Source organism: Macaca fascicularis, chromosome 6 (assembly GCF_037993035.2).
Source record: "Macaca fascicularis isolate 582-1 chromosome 6, T2T-MFA8v1.1".
NCBI lineage: Eukaryota > Metazoa > Chordata > Mammalia > Primates > Cercopithecidae > Macaca > Macaca fascicularis.
In genome coordinates this window covers 178,774,196-178,800,065 of record NC_088380.1, presented here as the reverse complement: position 1 = coordinate 178,800,065, position 25,870 = coordinate 178,774,196, and the positions used below count along the sequence as shown (strand labels likewise).

Genomic DNA, 25,870 nt, shown 5'->3' with positions numbered 1-25,870 from the left:
AAAAGCAAACAACTCCATCAAAAAGTGGGCAAAGGATATGAACAGACTCTTCTCAAAAGAAGACATTTATACAGCCAACAGACACATGAAAAAATGCTCATCATCACTTGCCATCAGAGAAATGCAAATCAAAACCACAATGAGATATCATCTCACACCAGTTAGAATGGCGATCATTAAAAAGTCAGGAAACAACAGGTGCTGGAGAGGATGTGGAGAAATAGGAACACTTTTACACTGTTGGTGGGACTGTAAACTAGTTCAACCATCATGGAAAACAGTGTGGCGATTCCTCAAGGATCTAGAACTAGAAATACCATTTGACCCAGCCATCCCATTACTGGGTATATACCCAAAGGATTATAAATCATGCTGCTATAAAGACACATGTACACGTATGTTTATTGCAGCACTATTCACAATAGCAAAGACTTGGAATCAACCCAAATGTCCATCAGTGACAGATAGGATTAAGAAAATGTGGCACATATATACCATGGAATACTATGCAGCCATAAAAAAGGATGAGTTTGTGTCCTTTGTAGGGACATGGATGCAGCTGGAAACCATTATTCTCAGCAAACTACCACAAGAACAGAAAACCAAACACCGCATGTTCTCACTCATAGGTGGGAATTAAACAATGAGGTCACTTGGACACAGGAAGGGGAACATCACACACCAGGGCCTATTGTGGGGACGGGGGAGGGGAGAGGGATAGCATTAGGAGATATACCTAATGTAAATGACTAGTTATTGGGTGCAGCACACCAATATGGCACATATATACATACATATGTAACAAATTGCACATTGTGCACATGTACCCTAGAACTTAAAGTATTTAAAAAAAAAAAAGTGGTCTCCCTGAGTCTAGTATTTTGAAGTAGCTCTTGTTTTGGTGTCTTTATTAGTTATCTATTGTTGTGTAACAGATTATCTCAACACTTAGTAGTTTAAAATAAGAATATTTGGCCGGGCGAGGTGGCGCACATCTGTAATCCCAGCACTTTGGGAGGCTGAGGCAGGTGGATCACCTGAGGTCAGGAGTTCGACACCAGCCATGGCCAACATGGTAAAACCCCATCTCTACTAAAAATACAAAAAATCAGCCGGGTGTGGTGGTGGGGGCCTGTAATTCCAGCTACTGGGGAGGCTAAGGCAGGAGAATCGCTCGAACCCGGGAAGCGGATGTTGCAGTGAGCCGAGATCACGCCACTGCACTCCAGCCTGGGCAATAAGAGCAAAACTCCCTCTCAAAAAAAAAAAAAAAAATTATTCTCTCATATAGTCTCTGTGGGTAAGGGATCCAGAAATGGCTTAGATGGGTGGTTCTGACTCAGAGTCTCTCATGAGGTCAAGACTATTGAATGGGGCCGGGGAAGCCACTTCCAAGGCGGCTCACTTATAGGCCTCGCAAGTTAGTGCTAGTTGTTGGCAGATGGCCTTAGTTCCTTACCACATGGACCCATCCACAGGACTGCTTGATTGTCCCTATGACCCGGCAGCTCACTTCCTCCAGAGTAAACGACCTGAGAGAAAGAGAGCAAAGAGGAAGCCACATTACTCTTATAATCTACTCCTGGAACTCACACCCCATCACTTCCGCCATGTACTCCATTGGGAAAATTTAACATAAAGAATTATTATGGAGGACTAAGTACAAAGGGGGCAAAGACAACTGTAAAGAAACAGGGCAGGGCACAGTGGCTCATGCCTGTAATCCCAGCACTTTGGGAGGCTGAGGCAGGAGGATCACTTGAGGTCAGGAGTTCAGGACCAGCCTGGCAACCTGGCAAGACTCTGTGTCTACAAAAACTAAAAAAAAAATAATTAGGCGTGTGGGGTGGCATGTGCCTGTGGTCCCAGCTACTCAGAAGGCTGTGGTGAGAGGACTGCTTGAGCCCAGGACTTCATGGCTGCAGTGAGCTATCATTGTGCCACTGCACTCCCACCTGGGTGACATTGCAAGACCCTGTCTTAAAAAAAAAAAAAAAAAATACAGAATTAGCAGTTACAGGGAATAGCCAATAACTTTAGGGCTAAGCAAGTGCCCGAGGAAGGGACAAGCTTGGAAGTCTCTTCATTCACCACCCCCCACCCCTAGGCTGAGATTCAGACCTCACAGGAGAGAGGCTGCTTGTGGACCACCGCACAAAGTTTGCTTAGGAGTTACAGGAGGTCAGGCAGGGCATGGTGGCCCACACCTGTAATCCCAGCACTTTGGGGGGCTGAGGCGGGTGGATCATGAGGTCAGCAGTTCAAGACCAGCCTGGCCAACATGGTGTAAACCCCGTCTCTACTCAAAATACAAAAATTAGCTGGGCGTGGTGGTATGCACCTGTAATCCCAGCTACTTGGGAGGCTGAGGCAGGAGACTGGCTTGAACCCAGGAGGCAGAGGTTGTGGTGAGCTGAGATCGCACTATTGCACTCCAGCCTGGGTGACAGAGCAAGACTCCATCTCGAAAAAAAAAAAAAAAAGAGTTACAGCAGGTTGTGACCCAGCAAGGTGGCTCACGCCTGTAATCCCAGCACTTTGGGAGGCCAAGGCGGGTGGATCACCTGAGGTCAGGAGTTCAAGACCAGTCTCACCAACATGGTGAAACCCTGTCTCTACTAAAAGTACAAAAAATTACCCAGGTGTGGTTGAGGACGCCTGTAATCCCAGCTACTCGGGCAGCTGAAGCAGGTAAATCGCTTGAACCCAGGAGGCGGAGGTTGCAGTGAGCTGAGATTGCGCCATTGCACTCCAGCCTGGGCGACAAGGGCAAAACTCCATCTCAACAAACAAACAACCCCCAAATTAGCTGGGTGTGGTGGCATGCACCTGTAATCCCAGCTACTTGCAGGAGGCTGAGGCAGGAGAATCTCTTGAACCTGGGAGGCGGAGATTGCAGTGAGCTGAGATTGTGCCACTGCACTCCAGCCTGAGCAACAGAGTAAGACTCTGTCTCACAAAAACAAAAAAAGCCCGGGCGCAGTGGCTCACACCTGTATTCCCAGCACTTTGGGAGTCCAAGGCAGGTGGATCACGAGGTCAGGAGTTCAAAACCAGCCTGGCCAACATGGTGAAACCCTGTCTCTACTAAAGATACAAAAAATTAGCTGGGCTTGGTGGCGTGTGCCTGTAATCCCAGCTACTCAGGAGGCTGAGGCAGGAGAATTGCTTGAACCCGGGAGGCAGAGGTTGCAGTGAGCTGAGGTCACGACCACTGTACTCCAGTCTGGGTGACAGGGCAAGACTCCATATATTTAAAAAACAAAACAAAACAAAACACTTACAGGTCGAGGCTGGCAAGCAGGAAATTGCCTACTGAGGTGCCACTAAACTCACTGGGAAGCCACCACCCTCTGAATGTCCCAGCCCCCTTTGTGTGTGGGGAGGAAGGGATGGTTCTATAAGCCATTTGCTGCCATGTGCCACAGAGCAAGAAGGAAAAGAAAGTACACTGGAACCAGGATGAGAAGCCCTTCATTCTGCTGTGTTCCTCTAGTGCTCTCTACTGACAGAGTTAAACACAGTGCCAGCTGCCAGAGAAATATTTACAGGATCCTGCTCCAGTATCTCCAAGCATGGAAAAGAAGGGTAGATTTGGAGCTATGAGGTTATAAATTGATGACAGGCACACACATGTTCTGCTGCAGAAGAATGTATTTGATTACAGAGTGCTGTCCTGAGACCCCAGCAGGAGTGTTACATTGTATATAGTTTATGTTACGCACCATTGTGCCTTTCTACAATCTAAGCAATTCTGGGTTCTGAACTGGACCTCAGGGGAATCCCTTTGTTAAGATCATGTCTTGCAAACCTCAGCCAAGAGCTATCTGAAACACTGTGGGAAATGGGCCTCAAGGTGTTCTGCCTTTGTCTAAGACCAAATCTAATCAACAGCTGCCATCAAGCCTGAAGCAATAAGAGCACCTGAGTTCTTGTTTGAGAAGAGGTGAGAGCAAGGTGATAAAGCCTTGGCTCGGCTAGGCTCTTATATACCTTGGATAAGACTTCTTTTTACCATATATACAGTGGTTTTTTTTTTTTTTTTTTTAAATTGTTGTTGTTTTGAGACAGGGTTTTGTTTTGTCACGGAAGCTGGTCTGGTACCCAAGCTGGTCATTCTGTCACCCAGGCTGGAATACAGTGGTGCAATCATGGCTTACTGCACCCTTAACCTCTCAGACTCAAGTGATCCTCCCACCTCAGTGTCCCAAGTAGTTGGAGCCACAAGTGTGAGCCACCATACTTGGCTAATTACTACGTATGAGTTTTTAACCCCACTGAGCTCCTGGAATTTGACCTAATAATATTGGTACTTTTTTCCTTTTAAGGCAGGATACAATTTTCTTTTCTTTTTTTTTTTTTTGGTAGATCATGGTGCAGCCACAGAGATGGCAGGCCCTCTCCATGCTCCCAGGGATATGATTTTAATAAAAGGAGAGAAACCTTGATTTATCTCCACGACAGTTCCAATGCCAGGGGATGCAAACTCAAATATCTATACAGGTTAGGGATGCAACTTAAATGAGTGAAGCATGCACATATAAGACAAAAAGGAGTGATGGCAACTGTGAAAAACCATAGAATATACGGTTAAATAAAGGTAGTTGCTATTTTAACCCCTGCATATTGTTGCCATGTAGATCTAATTGTCAGATATTCTAATTTTTCAAGAAAAGCTGGAAATTCAGATTTTTAAAACCTGAAACTATCAATTTTTTAAAACAGTAAAAAAGATGGTGTAGGATAAACATATGTATGTGAGGGGTCACATCCAGGTGTGACTCCTACCCCATGCCTGTTTTTATACCCCTGTACAATCCCTTCCTACACTAACTATGGGTTTACCAAGTGTGGTGCAACCAGAGGTTTGATAAGCATTTGTTCACAGGGGCTTGTCCTTTCTCAAGTCACCATGCAGACGTTTGAATGATAAAAAGCCACATGGTGGAGAGGCCCTAGAGGATGAAGTCATTTTGAATGCGATCCCAGCTGATTGCAGCCCAATTTGTAACCTCAGCTTATACCATGTGGGCCCGGGCTGAGCCCGGATTAGCCCACACAATTGTAAATCATAATAAACCATTGTTATTCTAAGCTCCTGAGTCTTGAGCGGTTTGTTGTGTTGCAATAGGTAACTGAAACAGAGGTCATATCTAACTCCTTTGTTCTACTAATGAATGTCCTAAGGGCCATAGTGGAAGGGACCAGGTGAAATTCAGATAGCAGGACAGTGGCAAGAACTTTCCAATTCTGTGCTCTTCCTATTGCTTTTCTTTCAATTCCCTTGGTGAAAAGCACCAGGTAAGGACTATGCAACTTCAAAGTCTGCCTGCAGGGAACTTATACTGTGTCCTGAATGCACGCAAATTACTGTAACTTGGTCCTTGGTAATGGGAAGATTTCTAGGTCATCCAGCCCCTTTCACTTTATAGGTGCAGAGAATGCAAAAACAATTTGAGAAAGTGAAAAGCAGGCTCTGATATCTGGAAGCTGGCCTGGTACAATCAGACACGCCATGATGTTACTAGACCATAGCCTGGCCCTTATAGCTTGGCTTTGTGTTTTCCTGTAGAACAAAAACAATTCCAAAGAACATCAACATCAGACGAGGTCACTCTGTGACCATGATAGATCTAGACAAATACAAGACCACTCTATAACCAGGTCTAAACACAGATAAAAAGATAAAACCTGATGATTGTCCAAACCAGAAAAAATGACTCAACATCCCCACTTGGCTAATATGAGGGAGTTGCTGCTGCATTTTTTTTTTCCCGTTTTTGAGACAAGGTCTGGCTCTATCAGGGTACAGTGGAGTGGTGCGATCTCCATTCACTGAAACCTCCACTTCTTGGGCTCAAGCGATACTCCCACCTCAGCCTCCTAAGTAACTGAGATAGCGGGCGGGCACCACTAGGCCCGGTTCATTTTTGTATTTTTTGTAGAGACTAGTTTCGCCATGTTGCCCAGGCTGGTCTGGAACTCCTGGGCTCAAGCAATTCGCCTGCCTCGGCCTACCAAAGTGCTGGGACTACAGGCGTGAGCCACCGCGCCCGGCCAGGCTGCTGTTTCTTTACCTCAATCTAGAATTCCCTTCCTCTAGGTAGGATGAACTGAGATGCTCAATCATGGAACGACCCTCTCTTCCTGACAGTAGCTAATCCAGTGAAGCTTTCACTTCCTTAAACCTCTCCCAAATCACTAACAACTCTTACCGGAGAAGCCCCATCTTTCCTCAATGTGTGTTCTCAGTCACTGCAACCAGTAATAAACCCAGTTTGTTCAACGACCCTTGTGTTCCTGGTGGGATTTGGTTAGAGGGCACTGACAGACCTAAGTTACACAGAGTTGGAGGCTGAGTTCACTAGAAGCAGTCTCCGCTTGTGTGTTCCTTCTTAGCCACTCTCTTGGTTAACGTCTGTCGTCCCTCTACCAGAATTAAGCTCCATGAGAACAGGGGCATATTGTCTCTCATGTTCAGAGCTGTTTCTCAGTGCCTAGAACGGTACGCAGCAGAAGCTGGATGCTTAAAAAATAACCATTTTCTGAAAGAATGAATAAGGGGCTCGATATACGTAGGTTCCCTTTAATCTCTCAGCTCCCCGTAAGTCGCGTGACATACAGACAGCACCACAGCACATTTCCCCAAACCCCCATTTTCCCGAAGAAATCTCGAAACCCTCACTCCCGGGATGCCCATCCTCTCAGAGCCTCTTCCCCGGGCAGAGTTTCTCTCACTCGCTGGTCCCTTCACACCTAAGCCCCAGGCCTATACACCTTCCTAACGCCCCTAGAACCCACCTGTCTCCACCATCTGCCCCTGCCACCAGACACTAGCGGACGGGCAGCGCAGCTACCTAGGCGTCGAGTGGGCACTGCGGCATGGACCGCGCATGTGCGGAAATGGGTCGCACAAGCAGGATCTCCGACAAGTGAGGAGTTGCCTCGGAGTTTCCGTCCCGGTCTGGGCAGCCTTGGGCTGCCAGGAAGTCAGGAGAAGCTAGCCGGAAGGAGAACCCGGGCGCACGGCTTTCTGGGACACGTAGTCGTGGCGCTCTCGAGGCCCTACCATGAGCAAGCTCTTAACTCTTCAGGTGTGCAAGTCCTACGTCCACAGTCCAGTGCTACTGTCAGCTTGGAGTTCAGCTTCGGGCTGCCAAGAGCCAGCAGCCCGGTGTCAGAGGCTCGGTCCCACAACGCTCTGCGGGCCGCGGCGCCTGCTGGGAGGTGTAGTCCCCGCTCTGCGTACTGCGTTCGCCGAGGGGGAGGGCGGAGCTGCCGGCGGCCCGGGCGGGCTGGCAGCTAGAGTGGGTGCGATAGCCGCCTCCGCCTCTGCCGCCTCCGCCGTCGCCTCCTCCGCCCGGGCCGTTCGCTGCTGCGCGGGGAGAGCGAGGCGGGGCCGCCGGGGCCGCCATGGAGCCCGACTCGGTGATTGAGGACAAGACCATCGAGCTCATGGTGAGTGCGGCCCGCTGGACCGTCTGTGCTTCCGTCCGTCCGGCCCCGGGCGGGCCTGCCCACCTCAACGTCCGGTGCGAGGCCGGCTCTGGCCCTTCCCAGAAGCCTCGGCCCGGACCCGGGCCCCCAGCCTACCCTGGCCTCGGACCCGGCGCGGGCTCCTCTGATCCCTCGACATCTCCGGCCGGTCCTGGCCCGGCCCCCTCTATGCCCCTCGTTTCTCCCCCACCCCCTGTCCCGTCTCCGGTCCCAGCTTTCGGACGACCCTCGCTCGTTTATGCTGTAGACTTAGGTCGCACTCGCTCTAGCACCCCATTCTCCTTCTTTTAGAAAGGGATTTTTTTTCTTTCCTCTGTTTCGGCCCAGGCCCGCACCGCGCTTGCAAGCTCCACTCAGGCCGAGTGAGGTGGTGGGAAGGAGTGCCGAGGAGATGGGTCAGGGCCGCCTGGGCCTCCGCGTCCTAGGAGGGGTCTCAGCACCCACTCCCCAGCCTAGGTCTGTGTGGATGCCAGGATAGGCCCTACAGAGCTGGGGGGCAGGGAGCTTTCGGGTTTGAAGCTGTGGCGGATAAGGAGGCCTCTTTCCCGGGCCCTTGTGGTGTCCGACTTCTCGGACAAAGGGTTTCCTACCCGGCGGAGAGGGATGTTTGCATAGCAAGGCCCCAGGTACTCTGGATTCCATCCCCCAGGAAAGAGAAGCCGTAACTTCACGTTTTCCAGAGCTGCTTTGGGAAATTGGGGATGAGTGGGGAGGGAGCCATCCTCATCACTGCCGCGAGTTCTTTCTTCTCAGAAAGAAAAAAAGGGGAATCCTTGGCCCCCGGGGGAAGCGAACACTCTTCTGTTAGAAACCACTGGCAGGCAGGCCAGACTCCCCGGTCCGTGGACACCCTCCACCCTCCTCCGAAGCTTTAGGATTTGAAGCCAGAAGGGGGTTTTAGGAACAGGACCGTGAGAGAGTGGCTAGAAGGGGATGATTTGGTGGAAGAAATAAAATATGGCAGATATTACTTGCCAATGTGAGCATTAGGGAAATCAAACTGGGCTCTGGAGAGTTGGGAAGAGGAAGTCTGCATCAGCAAATGGACATGTCCAGGATTTCTTCCTGTGGAAGCCTTGACAGTTTCTTTGTATCTCTCCTAACACGGTAACAACTTCTTCCCCAGGGCTGAGAGGAGAGAGGTGGAAGAATCTACTTAACCCAGCAAAATGTTTTCCTAGCCAGATTTTCTTCAATGTGAAAATGTTTATTGAGTCAGTGATTCCACTGGGTAGGGTTGGTGACATCAGAGCCACTTCCCCCATTTAACGCTATAAATAATAAATGGTGACACTGAAAGTCTGTTGGATAGCTGCATGGTTTCTGTGGATGGTGGTGTCTGGGGAGTTGAGATGCTTGCTTTAAAAATGGAAGTTCGGTAGCATAAATATGGAGGCAGTTTAATGTTTGCTGTCCTTTGCGTAATTCACAGAACTTGACTTCTCTAGCATTCTTGAAAACTAGGAGGAAAAAAGAGAAACTGATAGTTTTTGATTTTTGCGTGCGTGTGTGTGTGTGCACGTGGGGTTGTTTTCAAAGGGATAATGTCACATGCTGAGTGATTTTTCCTTTTCAGCATAATTTATCATACTTGTAGTCAAGTGTTTGGTATTCTGTAACTTTTGTAGTGGGTTATTTTGGTAAATATCTTAAATCGACTAAGTATATTACATATTCTTAAAAATGTACACCCAGTGCATGTACTTACAACAGAAGTACTTCATATCGAAAAATTGTAACTTGGTGACTCTTTGAAATTGGCTGTTCCCAGCTCCTTCCATTTCTATTCCTTTTGAAAATAACGAAAATGTATTTATTTTCAAAAGAATTATAAGAAATACGTTGTAACCCAAGTCAGTGTATGGTAAAAAACAAACAAAAACCCAAAAAACCAAAAAAACCTTTGTCCTAAATTCACTGGCTTCCTATGCTTATAACTTAAAAAGTTTTGATTTTACATGATAGCACTTAGATTTGATCTGAAAAGAGATTTCAACCTGTTAAGGACATTGGCTGTGGCCCAAATATATCAATTTTTGCCCCTGATTTTGCAGTAGGTTAGATATCCTTTCAGATTTGACATGGATAAACATGTTCCTGCACACAAACTGGGATTTAAACTGGAATCCTTAGAAAATTTTAACATAGAGTTCAGTTATATTACGATTAATTTTAAAATGGCCTTTTATTTAAGGATTTTGATATTTCCTGAAAGGGATACCAGTTAAGACTCTTAGACAACCCTTATCGTAAATTAAATATATGTATTTATTTTAGTAAAATAGCACAGGTGCTTAACAACTGATTGAGTAAATCCAGAATCAAATGTAGGAATGATAATGCCTTAGAATCTAATTGCATGTGGCTTTCTGTTTTCACTGCGTTTAAATTACAGTTTCCAGAACTGGGTTAAAAATATTTTTTACATTGGTTTCAAGATAATCCGATTGATGGAAGAAAAGGGGTTAAACTGATGGTGTTTTGAAAGCCTAAAGCATGAAATATTTTTAGATTTTTATGAGTCAGCTTCAGTACTCAAATATTTGTGATTGTGCTGCTTGTACCAGTTTGGCACTTAATGCTTAACAAGATAACTTTCATTTGCTATTCCAAAGTGTGCTGTATTAAAAAGAGGAAACAGACTTCTTGGTTATGTCCCTTTTCTAATCTTCATCCCTCTACTTTCCTTAATATTGATTCTTCTGTTTTTCCTTGCATTTTTGATAAGTATATTAGGAAATAAAGCTGGTAATAGCAGAATAATTAAATTTCTAAAATATAACCCCCCACTTTGACTCCTATCCCTGCCTGAGGCCTGGGTCCGCAAAGGGTGCTTCTCCTACTGACCCGCTCTATAGGATTCAGATTTTAGTATTAAGTCTATAAACTCTTAATTTAGACCCAGAATTTACAGTTACTAATGGTAAATAATTTAACCACCAGATGACTGTTAGGGCCTTATATTGGCCCGGTGCTATACCTGTTAGTGGGCCTGTTTTTCCAAACTTCTGAGTTTGGTTAAGTTCGCCTTATGAATGAGGTAGAAAACTAGTAATTCATTTTGGAAATATGTAAAGTTTATCAGGCTATGTTCAATGGACTTCATTGGGAAGAATGAGAACTGTACAGTATGTATCACATGGTATTTAACAACCCTTGAGTTAGGAATATGACTTGATTTTCAGGCACTCATCACTAGAAAGCACTCACAAGAGCTTCTGATGGGAAGAGAAAAATGATTAGATTACCCTGTAAGAAGACAGCAGAAATTGGTGCTATCACTTTAGGAAAGGTGATCCTGCCTCCTCTACAGGTGTGAGTGAATCCCCTCTTCCCTTTAAACAATTAATGGACGGTTTATAATTAATTGGTAAATGACTTCCCTTTTTGCTAAGTGACCTTAAGTGAGTCATTTCCTTTCTGTCTTATCTCTTAAGTGGCTGTATTACTTGTTGAATGAAGTAATATAGGTTAAAATACGCTGATCCTTATTAAGAAGGTGTGGGCAGGTGCGGTGGCTCATGCCTGCAATCCCAGCACTTTAGGAGGTGGGAGGATTGCTTGAGCCCAGGAGTTTGAGACCAGCCTAGGCAACATAGCAAGACCCTGTCCCTACAAAAAATAAAGAAAATTAGCCAGGCATAGTGGTGCACTCCTATAGTCCCTACTACTTAGGAGCCTGAGGTGGGGAGGATCTCTTGAGCCAAGGAGTTTGAGGTTGCAGTGAGCTGTGATTGTGCCACTGCACTCCAGCCTGGGTAACAGAGCAAGACGCTCTGGAAATGTCTTGTTTTCTTTTTGGATCATTTTTTTTTTCTTCCTGTCATTGACTTTCTAAGGGGGTGAGTGGGGTTGTTTAGTGACTTCATCAAGAAACTGGATGTTACTTTGTCACCATCCTTCTCCTCATGTAGCACACCACTAGAGGTGCTGACTTACTGAATGCAGACTCAGTGGACACAGGTTTCAATAGGGTCCAAATGAATAAACCACACACACACACAAATTTATATAAAATATATAGACCTCACTGACCTGCCTAAAGAGGCTGTGGCCCAAATATATCAATTTTTGCCCCTGATTTTGCAGTAGGTTAGATATCCTTTCAGATTTGACATGGATAAACATGTTCCTGCACACAAATCTTGGCATTCTGGGCTCTTGACAGCTATAGTCTGTCTCCTGCAAACAGAGTGCTAGCCCAGGAGAATCGCTTGGCCATTACATAGATTCACAAAACAGCACATGTATGCCTTTTACTAGTGTTGTTTGAGCCTATGAATTCTAGAAACAAAATTATCTGCCTTGTAAGATCTGTGGGATCCTGGATTCCACCTTGTGATATTTGTTCTTCATAGAAAAGAAAGCATTTAAGTCCTAGTGATTCCAATTCCAATCTTCCTTTGTATTTCATTCTCCCTTATGGCTTTTCTGCCTACTTTCCTTGCTTGCTGTATATTCTAGCCAACGCATGGAGGACCATGGTCTTCCAAATTCTGCTCACACGTTTCCTTTGTCAGCATTGATAGAAATGGACCTAAGCCCATTTATTGAAGGCTACTGATGTTTATCAAAAGGATCTAATAGGTGGTTCTCTGGCCCAATTGGCTCAGGTTACCTCTCAGCAATCTTTTCTTTCATTTATGCTAATGAAGTCCTGTCCACCCCAGTAAAACACAATAGGTGCCACCTGTTTTGATGTTCGTTTATATTATGGTAGCAGATACCATCTTGTTTTTGTGTCTGTATGGCACTGCCTATATGACACTCATTGTTAAATGAAATGAATGAATTCTGGCACTTTGTATTTATCCTGTAGCACTTAACATATTTCAGGCTTGTATTATAGTTACCTGTTCGTGCCCTCTGTTGAATGATAAACTCCTCATGGGAAGGGCTGGGGCCATATTTATCTTCCTGTGACACACCGTTCCTTCATACCACACGGCGTCGTCTTTGTGGTAGGCTTTCAGGAAATGTTGGGTTGAATTTTCCTGGTGATCATTTTCAGACATTAATGCCTTTTGCCTGTGTCTTAACTATCCTCTTTTCTAAGCATTTTCACCCACATTACTAATCCACACAATAATCAGTTCCTAAGTTTTATGGGACTTACGTCATCCTCTATATTATAAAAACTTGTGGTTGCGCCTAAACTCTTCTTCTAGAGGCTGTGTTTGATTGCCCTGTTACCCCTTCACAGGGCTCAGCATATGGGTGCTCAATATGGATTTAAATTAATGTTAGGTTTTCTTTTTTTCATGCAGTGAAACCTTTTAAGATTTGCTTTTGAATATCTTAAGACAAAGGTAGAGATGAATAGAGAAGTAAGATGGGGAGGGGGAAGAGGTGGGTGGTGTGTGGTTCATAGGACGTCCATAGACACAGTAACCTTTATTTACAGACTTTCCACACATACAGATTGATTTACATAGAACTCAGAGAGTGGTTGTTAGCAAAGAATTGAGGAAACTGAATACTTTTTACATCAGTTGGTGCAGGTTTGCCAAATAGTTGATAAGCTCCAAGGGCTCCATGACCTTAGAAAAGCATGATTTAGCAGAAAGGGCATGGGCTTTGAAGTGAAACACCTGAGTTTGTATCCTAGCTCTGTCACTTGCTAGCTGTGTGACCTAAAGAAAGGTAACCTTTCTGCAGTATGATTTTATTATATGTAAAAATAAGAAAACTTAGGTATTGGTCTGAGTTGTTGGGAGGATTATATGAGAGAGGTGTGTGAAAGGACTTTGCAGAGGCTTGCTTTTCTTCAAATGCCGACCATACTAACTTTCCCCACAAGTACAGGGACCTTAAAGCAAAGTCAAGACAGATGGTGTGGAAAAGGTTTTTATTTATTTCTCCTGAGTTGCGCACGTATTTATTTGTGAGGCTTTACAGAAGACTAACATTTGGTTGCTTTTAGCCATACATTTAATGAGCCATCTTTGGGAGAAACAATGAAATCATACAGAGACAATACTGTCTTGGAAAATCTGGGAGGTACTATTACAGTGACTACCAATTTGGCGTAATTAGGTCTATGCTGTAACTACAGAGAGAACCCCCCCAGTCCTATTTTTATACCTGGTATCCTGACAGAAAGAGACTGGTGATTAGTTTATGTTGACATTGAGCGTTGGGATTTATGTTTAATCGGTTTAGTTTAGACTGACAAATTGTGATTTTTGAATTCTTATTATTATCATCATCAAAGCTGATGGTTTTGACCTTAACAGAATAAGCAGTGAGAATTCATACAAGATTTCCTTATGAGTTGTATTATTCATTGAATTAGTTGACAATGGGGGAAGAAACTTGTTGGTTAAGAATGTGCTCGTTACCCTTGGTTAGTTTCTGCTGATCACAATTGCTTAAGAGGAAGTTTGTCTTTGTAGGCAAATGAGAGACAGACCAGGAAGACCTGACAATCCAGTAGGGTGTCTCTAACCTGGTTCTTACTGTTTTAATGAAACTAAAAGATGGAAGAGTTCTGTGATGTCAGCGGGAAGCATTTTTAGGAAATTCCCTCTCAGGTTGAGTCAACAATGAAGATCTTCACAAAATGGAAAGCTGTGAAGTAGAAACACTGGGACATTAACATGAAAAATGAAAAAAAAAAAAAAAGCTTTGGCTCTTTGGCTTGTGATAGAGACGTGTGTAAATATAAGTATATTGAATGTAGGAAACCATTGTATAGTAAAAAGCCTCTGATCCACAGAAGAAAAAGAAAGACTGAGGTTCTACTATTGTGAAAAAGGAACTTGAGTAATTTTTAATGTTTATTTTTTTAGGAGTTAACTTGAGAACATTGAACCCGTTTTGGTAACTAACAAATATATTTTGGCTCTCTGAAGTGACTACATGATAGATTCAAAGAGAAAGGGAGCAGAGGGGCAGGAAGAACTCAGTCCTGGTACTCTCACTTGGCATCTGTTAATCTTTGTATTACTAGCATAAGGCCTGCCAGCAATTAGGCATTGAAGAAATATATATACATATATATATATATATATATATTTTTTTTTTTTTTTTTTTTTTTTTTTTTGAGATGGAGTCTCGCTCTGTCGCCCAGGCTGGAGTGCAGTGGCCGGATCTCAGCTCACTGCAAGCTCCGCCTCCCGGGTTCACGCCATTCTCCTGCCTCAGCCTCCCGAGTAGCTGGGACTACAGGCGCCCGCCACCTCACCCGGCTAGTTTTTTGTATTTTTTAGTAGAGATGGGGTTTCACCGTGTTAGCCAGGATGGTCTCGATCTCCTGACCTCGTGATCCACCCGTCTCGGCCTCCCAAAGTGCTGGGATTACAGGCTTGAGCCACCGCGCCCGGCCTATATTTTTTTTTTTTTAAGGGAAGGGAGAAAAATTAACTCACTAGTAAAGGAGAAAAGCCTGAGGATTCAGGAGGTCCAGAAATGAGTCTGTTTAGTCAAATTGCTGTGGTTGTGTTTTGCTATAACTTGTTTTGCATTTTGGATAGTTGTACCTTGAAAAACGTAGTATACTGTTTTAGCAGTTAGCTACTGGCCATAGTTCACTAGCTACTTTTGTCAAAATTGGGTTTCCAGTTTATTCTTAGGCTTAAGAATAATACCACTTAATGGGAAAAGCTTGAGACCTCATTATTTGCTTGGGATTTTACTTTTGTGATCTCCTTAAAGTTGTGAGTCTTAAGGTATTTTCATCCGATTGTTATAGTGAGGTTAATCATAGACCGGCGTTTCAGTCACTTTAATTGCTTTACCTACAATATGAACAATCAGAACATCTTTAAGAGTCATTGCCTGTGGACTGTCAACACATCTTAGAATTTAAAAATTACTTGGGTTCAGCTGGATTTGAGTTTCTTTGTCACAGTCACAATCTTTGCTGCTAAACATAAAGACTACTTGAGTACCATTATAGTGTGTCTTGCCACAATCTTTTTTTTTTTTTTTTTTTTTTTGAGATGGAATCTTGCTCTGTTGCCCCAGGCTGGAGTACAGTGGCACAATCTCGTCTCACTGCAACCTCTGTCTCCCCGGTTCAAGTGATTCTCCTTCCTCAGCCTCCCAAGTAGCTGGGATTGTAGGCATGTGCCACCAGGCTTAGCTAATTTTTGTATTTTTAGTAGAGGCAGGGTTTCACCATGTAGGTCAGACTGGCCTCAAACTCCTGACCTCAAGTGATCCGCCCACCTTGGCCTCCCAAAGTGTTGGACTATAGGTGTGAGCCACCGAGCCCAGCCTATAGTATGTTTTGTTTTAGCATTAATTTTGTAGGTTTTAGGCTGGGCATGGGGACTCACACCTGTAATCCCAGCCCTTTGGGAGGCCAAGGTAGGCAGATCGCTTGAGCTAAGGAGTTTGAGGCCAGCCTGGGCAACATGGTGAAACCCTGTCTCTACTTAAAAAAAAGAAAAGAAAAGAAAAAAGTATCATGGGCCTTATAATTGCATGGCTCTTTGTTAATTAAATGCTTCTTTAAGTGGCAAGATCTAGGGAATTAACCCGTTCGGGATGGCCCAACTGATTAATCTAGGCTGAAATATTTACTCTTCTGTATTTTCATAGTACTCCATTTTCATGTTAATTAATGTAGGACCTTTGAGAGTAAAGCTTGATTTCTTCTCCTCCCTCAGAAATCATGGGCTTTCTGACCCTTGAACTGTGGAGTCCATAGTGCTCCATGAAAAGGGCATGGGCTCTACTACCTAGCAGATGTGGGACTTTGGACAGGTTACTTCTTTCTGCTCATCTTTTTTGAGAATTAAATATGGGTAATTAATGTGAAGGACTTGGCCAATTAGTAGCTCTTCAATAAGGTAGGTATTACTATAATTACTGCAGGAGCATTTTGGCTGTAATGTAGCAATTGAGGAAGTAGCAAATTTATGTTTGAGTAAGTTCAGTCTTTTTGTTTTTATCTTTGTTGTCCTGTTGAATGCCTTTTCTCTCTCCCTTTTAGTTTAGAATTTGCAGTCTGAATTGGTAGAAAAAGAATGTTGATATAATGTGGATAGGACTTAATATTTAATAGTGTCACCTAGTAAATTGTTTATTAGCATTCTTTATGATTTTTCCCAGTTTATCTGATGATTGGCCATTGTACGGGACTGGCCTTTATTGAGTCAGAAGTTCACTCTTAAGTTATATGTTTTGAAGCACACTGTATTTTAGGTAGAGGATTTGGGTAATACGTAGATAGGATGTCTTATATGGTAGCAAACCAAAACATTTCTTTGTTAGGTATGTAAATAAATATCTTTATGGTAGATATTTGAGCCCTCTCATATCATTATTTTTGGCTGACAAACTTTTTATAATGGTGGAGGAGCTATCTTAGAAAATGGATAAGAAAGTTCAATGTAGCTGAATGATCTAGGACAATTTATATGGATGATAGGGTAAGTTTTTTTAGCTGCTCTCATTTGGAAGTTGCACGCTATTTAGTCATGAGTAAATATTAATGTTAGGGATGTTCCACTATTTGTTATGAGTTTTGTATCCTTTCAACACAGAGGTGAGGAATGCTGCTGCAGGCATTTTATGCCAAATAGCTGACTCAGGGGTTATAACTTTTTTCCTGTGCTTCAGATCCACCATTCCATTGACCCTTCCTTCCATTTCTTGGAGGCTGTCCTTTGCCGCTGGTGCCATGGTGGGTGTATGGATTGCTTTCTGTCTTTCAACAGTTACCGAAGTGCATGTTTGGGATTTTGTTGAAGAAAGCTGGATACAGTAAACGGAAAGAATCTTGGAAGATGCTTGACTGCTGTCTTTTCTCAGACTAGTCTGAAGGGGAAAACCCCCATTCATTCTGGATTGGTGGATCTGAAGTACAAAATATTTTCCAGGTAAGCAATTACCCTGTATTGTTTTGTTTTGTGGAACTCAACTCGCTGAAAGAAATTTTGAAAAATATTTTTCAAATATTTGTCCATTAATAGGGAAAGGGAGAAATATTAGATGTTTGTGCGTAGTGTCATGTTTGGCCATGTTTGGGTGTGGATCAGTGAAGGTATATGTGGCTGAATTGCTGGTAAAAACTGTGTTTTACTGTAAGAAGTGCAGTTATTATTATTTTGAGACATTCTGTCGCCCAGGCTGGACTGCAGTGGCATGAACATGGCTTACTGCAGCCTTGACCTCTTGGCCTTGCACGATCTTCCCGCCTCATCCTCTCAGGTAGCTGGGACCACAGGCGTGTGTCACCATGCTCAGCTAATTTCTTTTTTGTAGAGACAGGGTCTCGCCATGTTGCCCAGACTGGTCTTGAACTCCTGGGCTCAAGTGATTTGCCTGCCTTGGCCTCCCAAAGTGTTGGGATTATAGACATGAGCCACCACGCCTAACTCAGTTATTTTTACGTTAAGCCCAAATAGTTTTTATTCATAGTTTGATAGGAAATACAGTAAACAGGGACATATATTGTTTAGGGAATAGCTTGTAAAATATGGAAAACAAATGGTAACTTTGAGGCATTCTCACATGATTTATATAATAGTTAATACCCGTTCAAAATATTTTTTGCAGTTTCAGTAAAGTGATTTTATTCTGAGGTCTCTAGGAGGGTCTTCTTGGGGAAGTTTACTAACTGTAGCAACTGCTTATTGAGAGCATGTGCTGCATGCCAGTTACCTTTGTATGCACTTTACCTATACTACGTAATTGGCACAGTGCTTCACCTGCATTTTACAGCTAGTGAAATGGAGCTCATGAGCATAAAGTGCCAGTTTCTCAGGTCATGCAGCTGGTAAATGGTAGAACCAAGCTTTAAACTTGGGATTAGGTGTCCTCAAAGTTCTCACTCTTTCTGACTTATTACACTTACCGAAGTTTGTACTTCAACCTTTAAATTTTCAAATTGCCTGTCTGTAAGAGCAAGGTGTGATTTTCTTCAACACGTTTCCACTCAAAGAACACTTGCTGGGTCATTGTTGGCATGGCATTTTAATCATTTAATATGATTAAATGCTTGCTTACTGAAAAATCAGATCTTCAGTCAGTTCATCAAGTGAACATAAAGGTAATTTAGGGAGTAGAGAGACAGTGCATTTAAATACAAGATGTGCTTTATACAGGGAAGTATCACTTGGTTCAGTGAACTCAAACCTGTATCTTCTCAGTTCCTCCTCAGTATTTATTATTTAAATAGCTCAGTAGCTCATTATGTAGGCTTCTTTTGGCCTGTGGTTTGTCATCCTTACAAGTAAGGCATTGTCAGGCAACATTCTTGAAAACATGACTTTTTTCGGTATTTAATATTCTTTCTGGAGAACATCCTACTCCCTTTCATCTTAAAAAAATTTCTTTTTATTATAGATGGACACTCTGACTTTGTGATCCTTGTTTTAGTTTAATACTTTCACATTTGCTAATGTTTCTCCTCTGGTGAGATTGTGGCTTACTGCAACCTTTGCCTCCCAGGTTCAAGTGATTCTGGTGCCTCAGCTGCCCAAGTAGCTGGGATTACAGGCGCGTGCCACCGTGCCCAGCTGATTTTTGTATTTTTAGTAGGGATGGGGTTTCGCCATGTTGGCCAGGCTGGTGTCGAACTCCTGGCCTCAAGTAATCTGCCTGACTTGGCCTCCTGAACTGTTGGGATTACAGGTGTGAGCCTGTAATTGTCTTCTGAAGGATAGTCAGGACAGTCAGGTGGTGGTGGTGGTGGTGGTGGTCATGGTACTAGTAGGAGAAGTAATAGTTAACACTGGGCGCTTATTATTTACTGGGCATGATTCTAGATATTTTATACTTATAAACTTATTTTATCCTTATACAGGTTGAGTATCCCTTGTCTAAAATGCTTGGGAGCAGAAGTGTTAAGAATTTTGGATTTTTTTCAGATTTTCAAATATCTGCTGTATACTGATTCAGCATCCCTAATCTAAAATCTGAAATCCGAAAAGTTTCAATGAGCATTTCCTTTGAGCGTCATGTTGGCACTCAAAACATTTTGGATTTTGGAGCACTTTGGATTTTGTATTCTTGGATTAGGGATACTCAACCTGTAGTAACCTCATGAGGTAGGTACCATTATTTCCACCCTACTGGTGAGGAAACTAAAGGGTAGAGTAGTTAAATAACATGCTCTAGATCACACATCTTGTAAGGGACAAAGGTGAGATACGAACCCTGGCAGTCTGGCTTCAGAGAATGTGCTTCTTACCTCTATTCTATATTATCTGTAGATTAGAGAGTATCATCCAGTAATAGAGGGGCGGAAGTCCTAAAGACTAAAACTATATATTCTGATTTCAAGAAATCATTGCAAAAGGAAAGGAAACAGTTTTATATATTTCTTACCTTCTGTAGAAAACAGTCTAGCTCTCAGGTTCTGCATTAGCCATCTAGGGCTGTCAGGCTGTTTCCTAAGGCAACTTGGAATAGGTTAGTTCGAGGTTACATATTAGTACAGTGCTGTCCCATAGAACTTTTTGCAGTGATTGAAATGTTCAGTGTCTGCACTGTTCAATATGGCAGTTTTGAAGTGTGGCTCAAAGTAACTGAATTTTTAATCTTAATTTTAATTAAATTGACATTTAAATAGCTACATGTGGAGATTATAACCTGCCGTCATCCTAGGTGCAGTCCTTGGTTTAATACTCACAGAAATTTGATCTGCTGAGCAGGCCCAAACATCCCCTTATCCCAGGGTTGGACTAACATTAACCAACCTTACAAGACTGATGTGTAAAACCTAAATCTTAATTTATTTACGATGATTTAAGTGTGTTGGCATGTTTAGTATATTCTTTTTTTTTTTTTTTTTTGAGACAGTCTGTCACTCTGTCGCCAGGCTGGAGTGCCGTGGCGCGATCATGGCTCACTGCAACCTCCGCCTCCCAGGTTCAGTCAATTCTCCTGCCTCAGCCTCCTGAGTAGTTGGACTACAGGCGCACATCACCACACCCAGCTGATTTTTGTATTTTTAGTAGAGAGGGGGTTTTACCATTGTTGGCCAGGATGGTCTCGATCTCGACCTCGTGATCCACCCACCTGGGGCTTCCATAGTGCTGGGATTACAGGTGTGAGCCACTGCACCCGGCCCAGTATATTGTTTTTTGATAGGCAGATTTACTTACTAGGTCCTAATTAATATGCTAGTTTAATTTTTTCAAACAAGTCAGAGAGCTCTGAAGACTCTAGCCAAATGACTGGAGTATTCTCTTCATATAAGAAGACTTCATCAGGGAAGAAAGTCGTCTTTGCTGGCCTGGGACTGAGACACCCTCTTTCAACTTACTTTTAGGGATGGTGGTTTTTCCCTGTGGCAAAGCCTCTCGACTCTTCTGCTTGCTGTTGCTTCCCAGATCCTTTTGTGATTAATGCGTTTGTTTTTAGACAGATTAGTACATTCAGCTTGAACGCACCCTTGACTTATAGGTCTGAGAAGCCCTTTGTTTTCATTAAAGTTCCTTTGTCACTGCTGTAATCCATTTTGTGTTCATTTGCAACTCTGAGAAAACAGTTGAATTTTCCTTGCTTCCGTGTGACGTCTTTATATTAAAGTGAGTTCAGTTTGGGTTATGGCGAATTTGAGTTGCCTATGGATGAATTGTCTAAGAAGAGAAGTATCTAGTAGGAATACTGGCCTGGAGTTCATTAGAGAAGGCGGGGTTAGAGAGAAATACTGGGGAGTTTTTAGGTGCAGTGGTAGCTGACTAGACTTTGGTACAGTTATATGATTACTCAGAGTATAGACCGAAGAATGATATTGATGTATGGGAATGCCAACATAAAAGAATGGGCTACAGCTAAGGTCAGAACCTGAGATCATATGTGATGTTGACCAAGAGGTGTTATTACCACCCTCTCCTTTTTTCTCTTTCCCTTCCCTTCCCTTCCCTTCCCTCCCCTCCCCTCCCCTCCCCTCCCCTTCCCTCCCCTTCCCCCTTTCCCCTCCCCTCCCCTCCCCTCCCCTCCCGTTCCCCCTTTCCCCTCCCCTTCCCTTCCCCCTTCCCACTCCCCTCCCCTTCCCTTCCCTCTCCCTTCCTTCTCCCTTCCTTCCCTTCTCCCTCCCTCCCTTCCTTCCTTCTCTCTCTCTCTCTTTTCTTTCTTCCTTTCTTTCCTTTCTTTCGTTCTTCTCTCTCTCTCTCTCTTACAGAATCTCACTCTGTCACCCAGGCTGGAGTGTCATGGCATGGCCTCGGCTCACTGCAACCTCTGCCTCCCGGGTTCAAGTGGTTCTCCCACCTCTGCCTCCTAATTAGCTGGGACTACAGGCACATGCCAACACACCTGGCTAATTTTTGTATTTTTAGTAGAGATGGGGTTTCACTATGTTGGCTAGGCTAGTCTCAAACTCCGGACCTCGTGGTCTGCCTGCCTTGGCCTCCAAAAGTGCTGGGATTACAGGCATGAGCCACCGCCTCTGGCCTCTTTTTTTTTTTTTTTTTGGAGATGGTGTCTCGCTCTGTTGCCCAGGCTGGAGTGTCATGGCATGGCCTTGGCTCACTGCAACCTCCACCTCCCGGGTTCAAGTGATTCTCCCACCTCAGCCTCCCGAGTAGCTGGGACTACAGGCGTGCACCATCACGCTCAGCTAATTTTCGTGTTTTTAGTAGAGATAGGGTTTCGCCATGTTGGCCAGACTGGTCTGGAATTCCTGACCTCAAGTGATCCTCCCACCTAGGCCTCCCAAGGTGCTGGGATTACAGCCAACCTCCCGGCCACACCCTCTCCTTTTCATCTTGACTTGAGAATTTTGTTACAGCCTGCTAGTACTTATTCCTAGTCAGCAAACATTTGGGTTGTGACTTTCTCTTCTACTGTAATAGTGTGCTTAATTTTTGAAATGTGTTTTTGAGAACATATCTTATGTACATTTATGCAAACTCAAATTTTACGCATCCGGTGACAAAAATAAGAGAAACAGAACCTAAACAGTAAAGATGGGAACCTAAAACGTAAGATGGGAAATGGGAATCTGTTCTTTCAGTCTGTCTCATTTCCTGAGTGCCTTTTATCTATGATTATGGTATTTTAAAGACACACACTTTTAACGTCACAACATGAGGCCTAAATACAAGCCAGCTATTTTATCCGCTAGTCAGTTGAAGAAACAGCGAACTGTTCCAATGCTGGAGTAAAAATTAGTGGTGTTAAAATTATTGAGATGCTGTGTTGGTCTCAAGTATGGCATATCCTTAAGGGATTTTTGAGGCATATTTTTGTCTTATGCTATTTTCACCTTACATATTCACTTCAGACTCTCCTGCAACCACACTGTAACTAAGTTTTGATAGTGAAAGCATGGAGACATGAAGAGTTCATTATAGCTGCAGTCAATCAATACTTGACAAATTTTTTGAATGAATTACTGTATCTGTGATACAAAATTAAGGTACAAAAGGAGCTGGGTGCCATGACTCACTCCTGTAATCCCAGCAAGCACTTTGGAAGCCAAGGCAGGTGGAGCACCTGAGGTTAGGAGTTCGAGACCAGCCTGACCAAGATGGCGAAACCCTGTCTCTACTATAAATACGAAAATTAGCCGGGCGTGGTGGCACGTGCCTGTAATCCCGGCTACTTGGGAGGCTGAAGTAGGAGAACCGCTTGAACCCGGGAGGCGGGGATTGCAGTGAGTCAAGATCGCGTCATTGCACTCCAGCCTGGGCAACAGAGCAAGACTCGATCTTAAGAAGAAAAAAAAAAAGTGCAAAAGAGAGTACTAAGCAAAAAAAAAAAAAAGTTTCTCATTCCTTCTAGCCACCCAACTACATTCTTGTGTAACCTTCCTATACATATGTGTATCCTGTACACATTATTTTTGCACCTTGATTTTTTAAGTAAAATATGACTCAGTTATCTTTCATATCAGTTCCCAAAGAGCTGTCATATTTTTTGAGGAGATAATGTAATTTAAAAAATAGGTGCTGATTTATTGTACAGATATGCCATAATTTGTGTAACCAGTTTGGACTGATGCATGTGTAGGTGATTTCTGGTCTTTTGCTGTTGTAGTTAATGCTATAAAGAAGAACTGTGCATATGGAATGTGTCTTCAGGACAGGATCTTGGGCATACTTACTAGGTGCTTTTATGAATCTGATAGACAGCGCCACATTGTTCTCCAGTCACGTTGCAACAATTTATACTCTCACAGACCTTGAGTAAGAGTGCTCTTATTTCCTGACAGTCTCATGGTATTGCATGAATTTTAAACTGTTTGCTTTTTAAATTGTTCTTCTCTTTTTTCTCTGTTAACTTTTTATTATGAAAAATATCATATACATCTAAGAGTTGGGGTAAAAAAGTACAACAAACATTTATATACTCTGTCCACCTACATTCAACAATTGTTAATATTTTGTCATATTTGAGTCATTTCTCTGCTACCCCCTCTCCCTTCTCTTCCTCTTTCCCCTTCTTCCCTCCTTCCCATTTCTCTCCTTTTCTCCTTACCTCTCTTACTGTCTTTTCCTTCCTCCCTACCTCCCTTTTTTGTTGTTAAAAATTTGCAAGTAAGTTGCAAACATCATAATACTTAACCCCTAAGTTTTCAGCACATATCTCCTAAAAATAAGGATAGTGTCTCTCTCTTCCTCTCAAAGCATTACATGCATACACACAACCATATCTCCAGGTATACAACCACGTTATATATAATCACATATACTTTATACATGTGTAACTACAATACCGTTTTCACATCTAAGAAAATTAAAGTAATTCCGTAATATAATATCAAACGTCAATTAAATCTAAATTCTCCTTATTGTCTCAAGAATGTCTTTTATACCACCCTCACTTCTTTAAAACAAACAAACTGACAAAACAGGATCCAAACAAAGTACACCCTTTGTATTTGGTTATGTTTCTTGTATTCTTCTTTAAGAACAGTTCCTTTACCCTTTTCCCTCCTTTCCCTGCATTAACTTGTTTGAAGAGACCAGCTCTGGTTGTCTTGTAGGTTGTGTAACCTTGTGCATTCATTATTTCCTCGTGGTGTCTTTTAACTTGTTTCTCTAGCTGCTCTACTTCCTGTAAACTGGAAGTTAATTGAGATGCATCCAGGTTAAACATTTTGACGAGAATGCTTCATCACAGGTGAAGTGCACTTCACATTGAGTCATATCAGGAGGCACTTAATGACGGGTTATCCCGTTATGAGCAATGCTAACTTTGATTCCTTGGCTGAGGTGGCAGCAGCCAGATCTTTCCATAATGAAGGTAAAATTTTCTCCTCTGCTATTAGAGAGGAATCTATGGGACACTATTTTGGCACCTTGTAAATATCCTGTTTCATTACAGCCTTTCACCCATTGGTTTCATTATCCTGATCCTGAAATCGGTTCAATAGGGGTTGCAAAATTACAGATTTTTTATTTTTTTAGACAGAGTCTCACTCTGTTGCTCAGGCTGGAGTGCAGTGGCACAGTTTCGGTTTACTGCCACCTCCGCCTCCCGGGTTCAAGTGATTTTCCTGCCTCAGCCTCCTGAGTAGCTGGAAGTACAGGTGCATGCCACCACGCCCGGCTAATTTTCATATTTTTAGTAGAGATGGGGTTTTGCCATGTTGGCCAGGCTGGTTTTGAACTCCTGACCTCAGGAGATCCGCCCACCTTGGCCTCCCAAAGTGCTGGGATTACAGGCGTGAGTCACCATGCTGAGCCAAAATTGTAGTATGAATGTATGTATGTATATATTTATTTATTTATTGAGGTGGAATCTCGCTCTGTTGCCCAGACAAGTGCAGTGGCATGATCTCAGCTCACTGCAGCCTCTGCCTCCTGGGTTCAAGCAATTCTCCTGCCTCAGCCTCCCGAGTAACTGGGATTACAGGCATCTGCCACCATACCTGGCTAATTTTTGTATTTTTATTAGAGACAGACTGGTCTCAAACTCCTGACCTCAAGTGATCCGCCTGTCTTGGACCCCCAAAGTGCTGGGATTACAGGCATGAGCCACTGTGCCTGGCCAGAATTGTAGTTTTTAAATTGCCATTCCCACAGGCTGCCCCCATTTTTCTTCCTTCCTTTTCTATATCACCATACTCTCCTGGACTTTTATTTATTCAGTGTTAACAATCAATTACAGTCTTTGCTGATGCTCAGATTGTCTCAGGTTTTGCTATTGATAGCTTTTTCTAGGTAGCTCCTCCTGTTTCATTTTGACATGACCCCATCAGTGTTTTTTTTTTTTTTCTATTGGCTTTTTTGGCACAACAAGATGTCCCAGACTCATGTTTTATTTCCATAAGGTGATCAGGAATCAGCCATTTCTCCAAGGCTCTGGTTCTTTTTAGTGAGGAATGGTATTTAGAAACTAAAATCATTGCTGTGGATTGTCATTGCTTCTAGACCCTTTCAGTGGACAGAACTAAGAAATATGTTTATAAAGAACCATGAGTTCATGTTATTTCTCATTCAGATGTAATATTAGAGATTTTTTT

At 43.2% G+C, this 25,870-nt stretch overlaps 1 protein-coding gene and 1 long non-coding RNA gene across 15 annotated transcripts in view; one reads left to right on the top strand and one right to left on the bottom strand.

Moving 5' to 3' along the window:
- Positions 1-6,966, bottom strand: part of LOC123574171 (uncharacterized) — a 93,019-nt gene extending 86,053 nt beyond the window's left edge. For both annotated transcript variants that reach the window (XR_012414338.1, XR_012414337.1), the window contains exons 1-2: positions 6,802-6,966; positions 1,460-1,532 (exon numbers count right to left, since the gene is read on the bottom strand). This is a non-coding gene — a long non-coding RNA (uncharacterized lncRNA). The remainder of the gene's footprint in view (positions 1-1,459; positions 1,533-6,801) is intronic.
- A 311-nt stretch (positions 6,967-7,277) lies between these two features.
- FBXW11 (F-box and WD repeat domain containing 11) overlaps positions 7,278-25,870 on the top strand; it is a 140,048-nt gene continuing 121,455 nt past the window's right edge. For 5 of the 13 annotated variants that reach the window (XM_073994726.1, XM_005558523.3, XM_005558522.3 and 2 more), the window contains exon 1: positions 7,278-7,458. Coding sequence is in view for 5 of the 13 variants with exons in the window: in XM_005558523.3 (XP_005558580.1) it covers positions 7,414-7,458 (45 nt within the window). In the remaining 8 variants the exon portion in view is untranslated. Of the gene's footprint in view, positions 7,459-10,682; positions 10,811-17,067; positions 17,328-25,870 lie in introns of all 13 variants that reach the window. The other 8 variants (XM_073994724.1, XM_045395051.2, XM_065545945.1 and 5 more) reach the window with 3 other exon arrangements.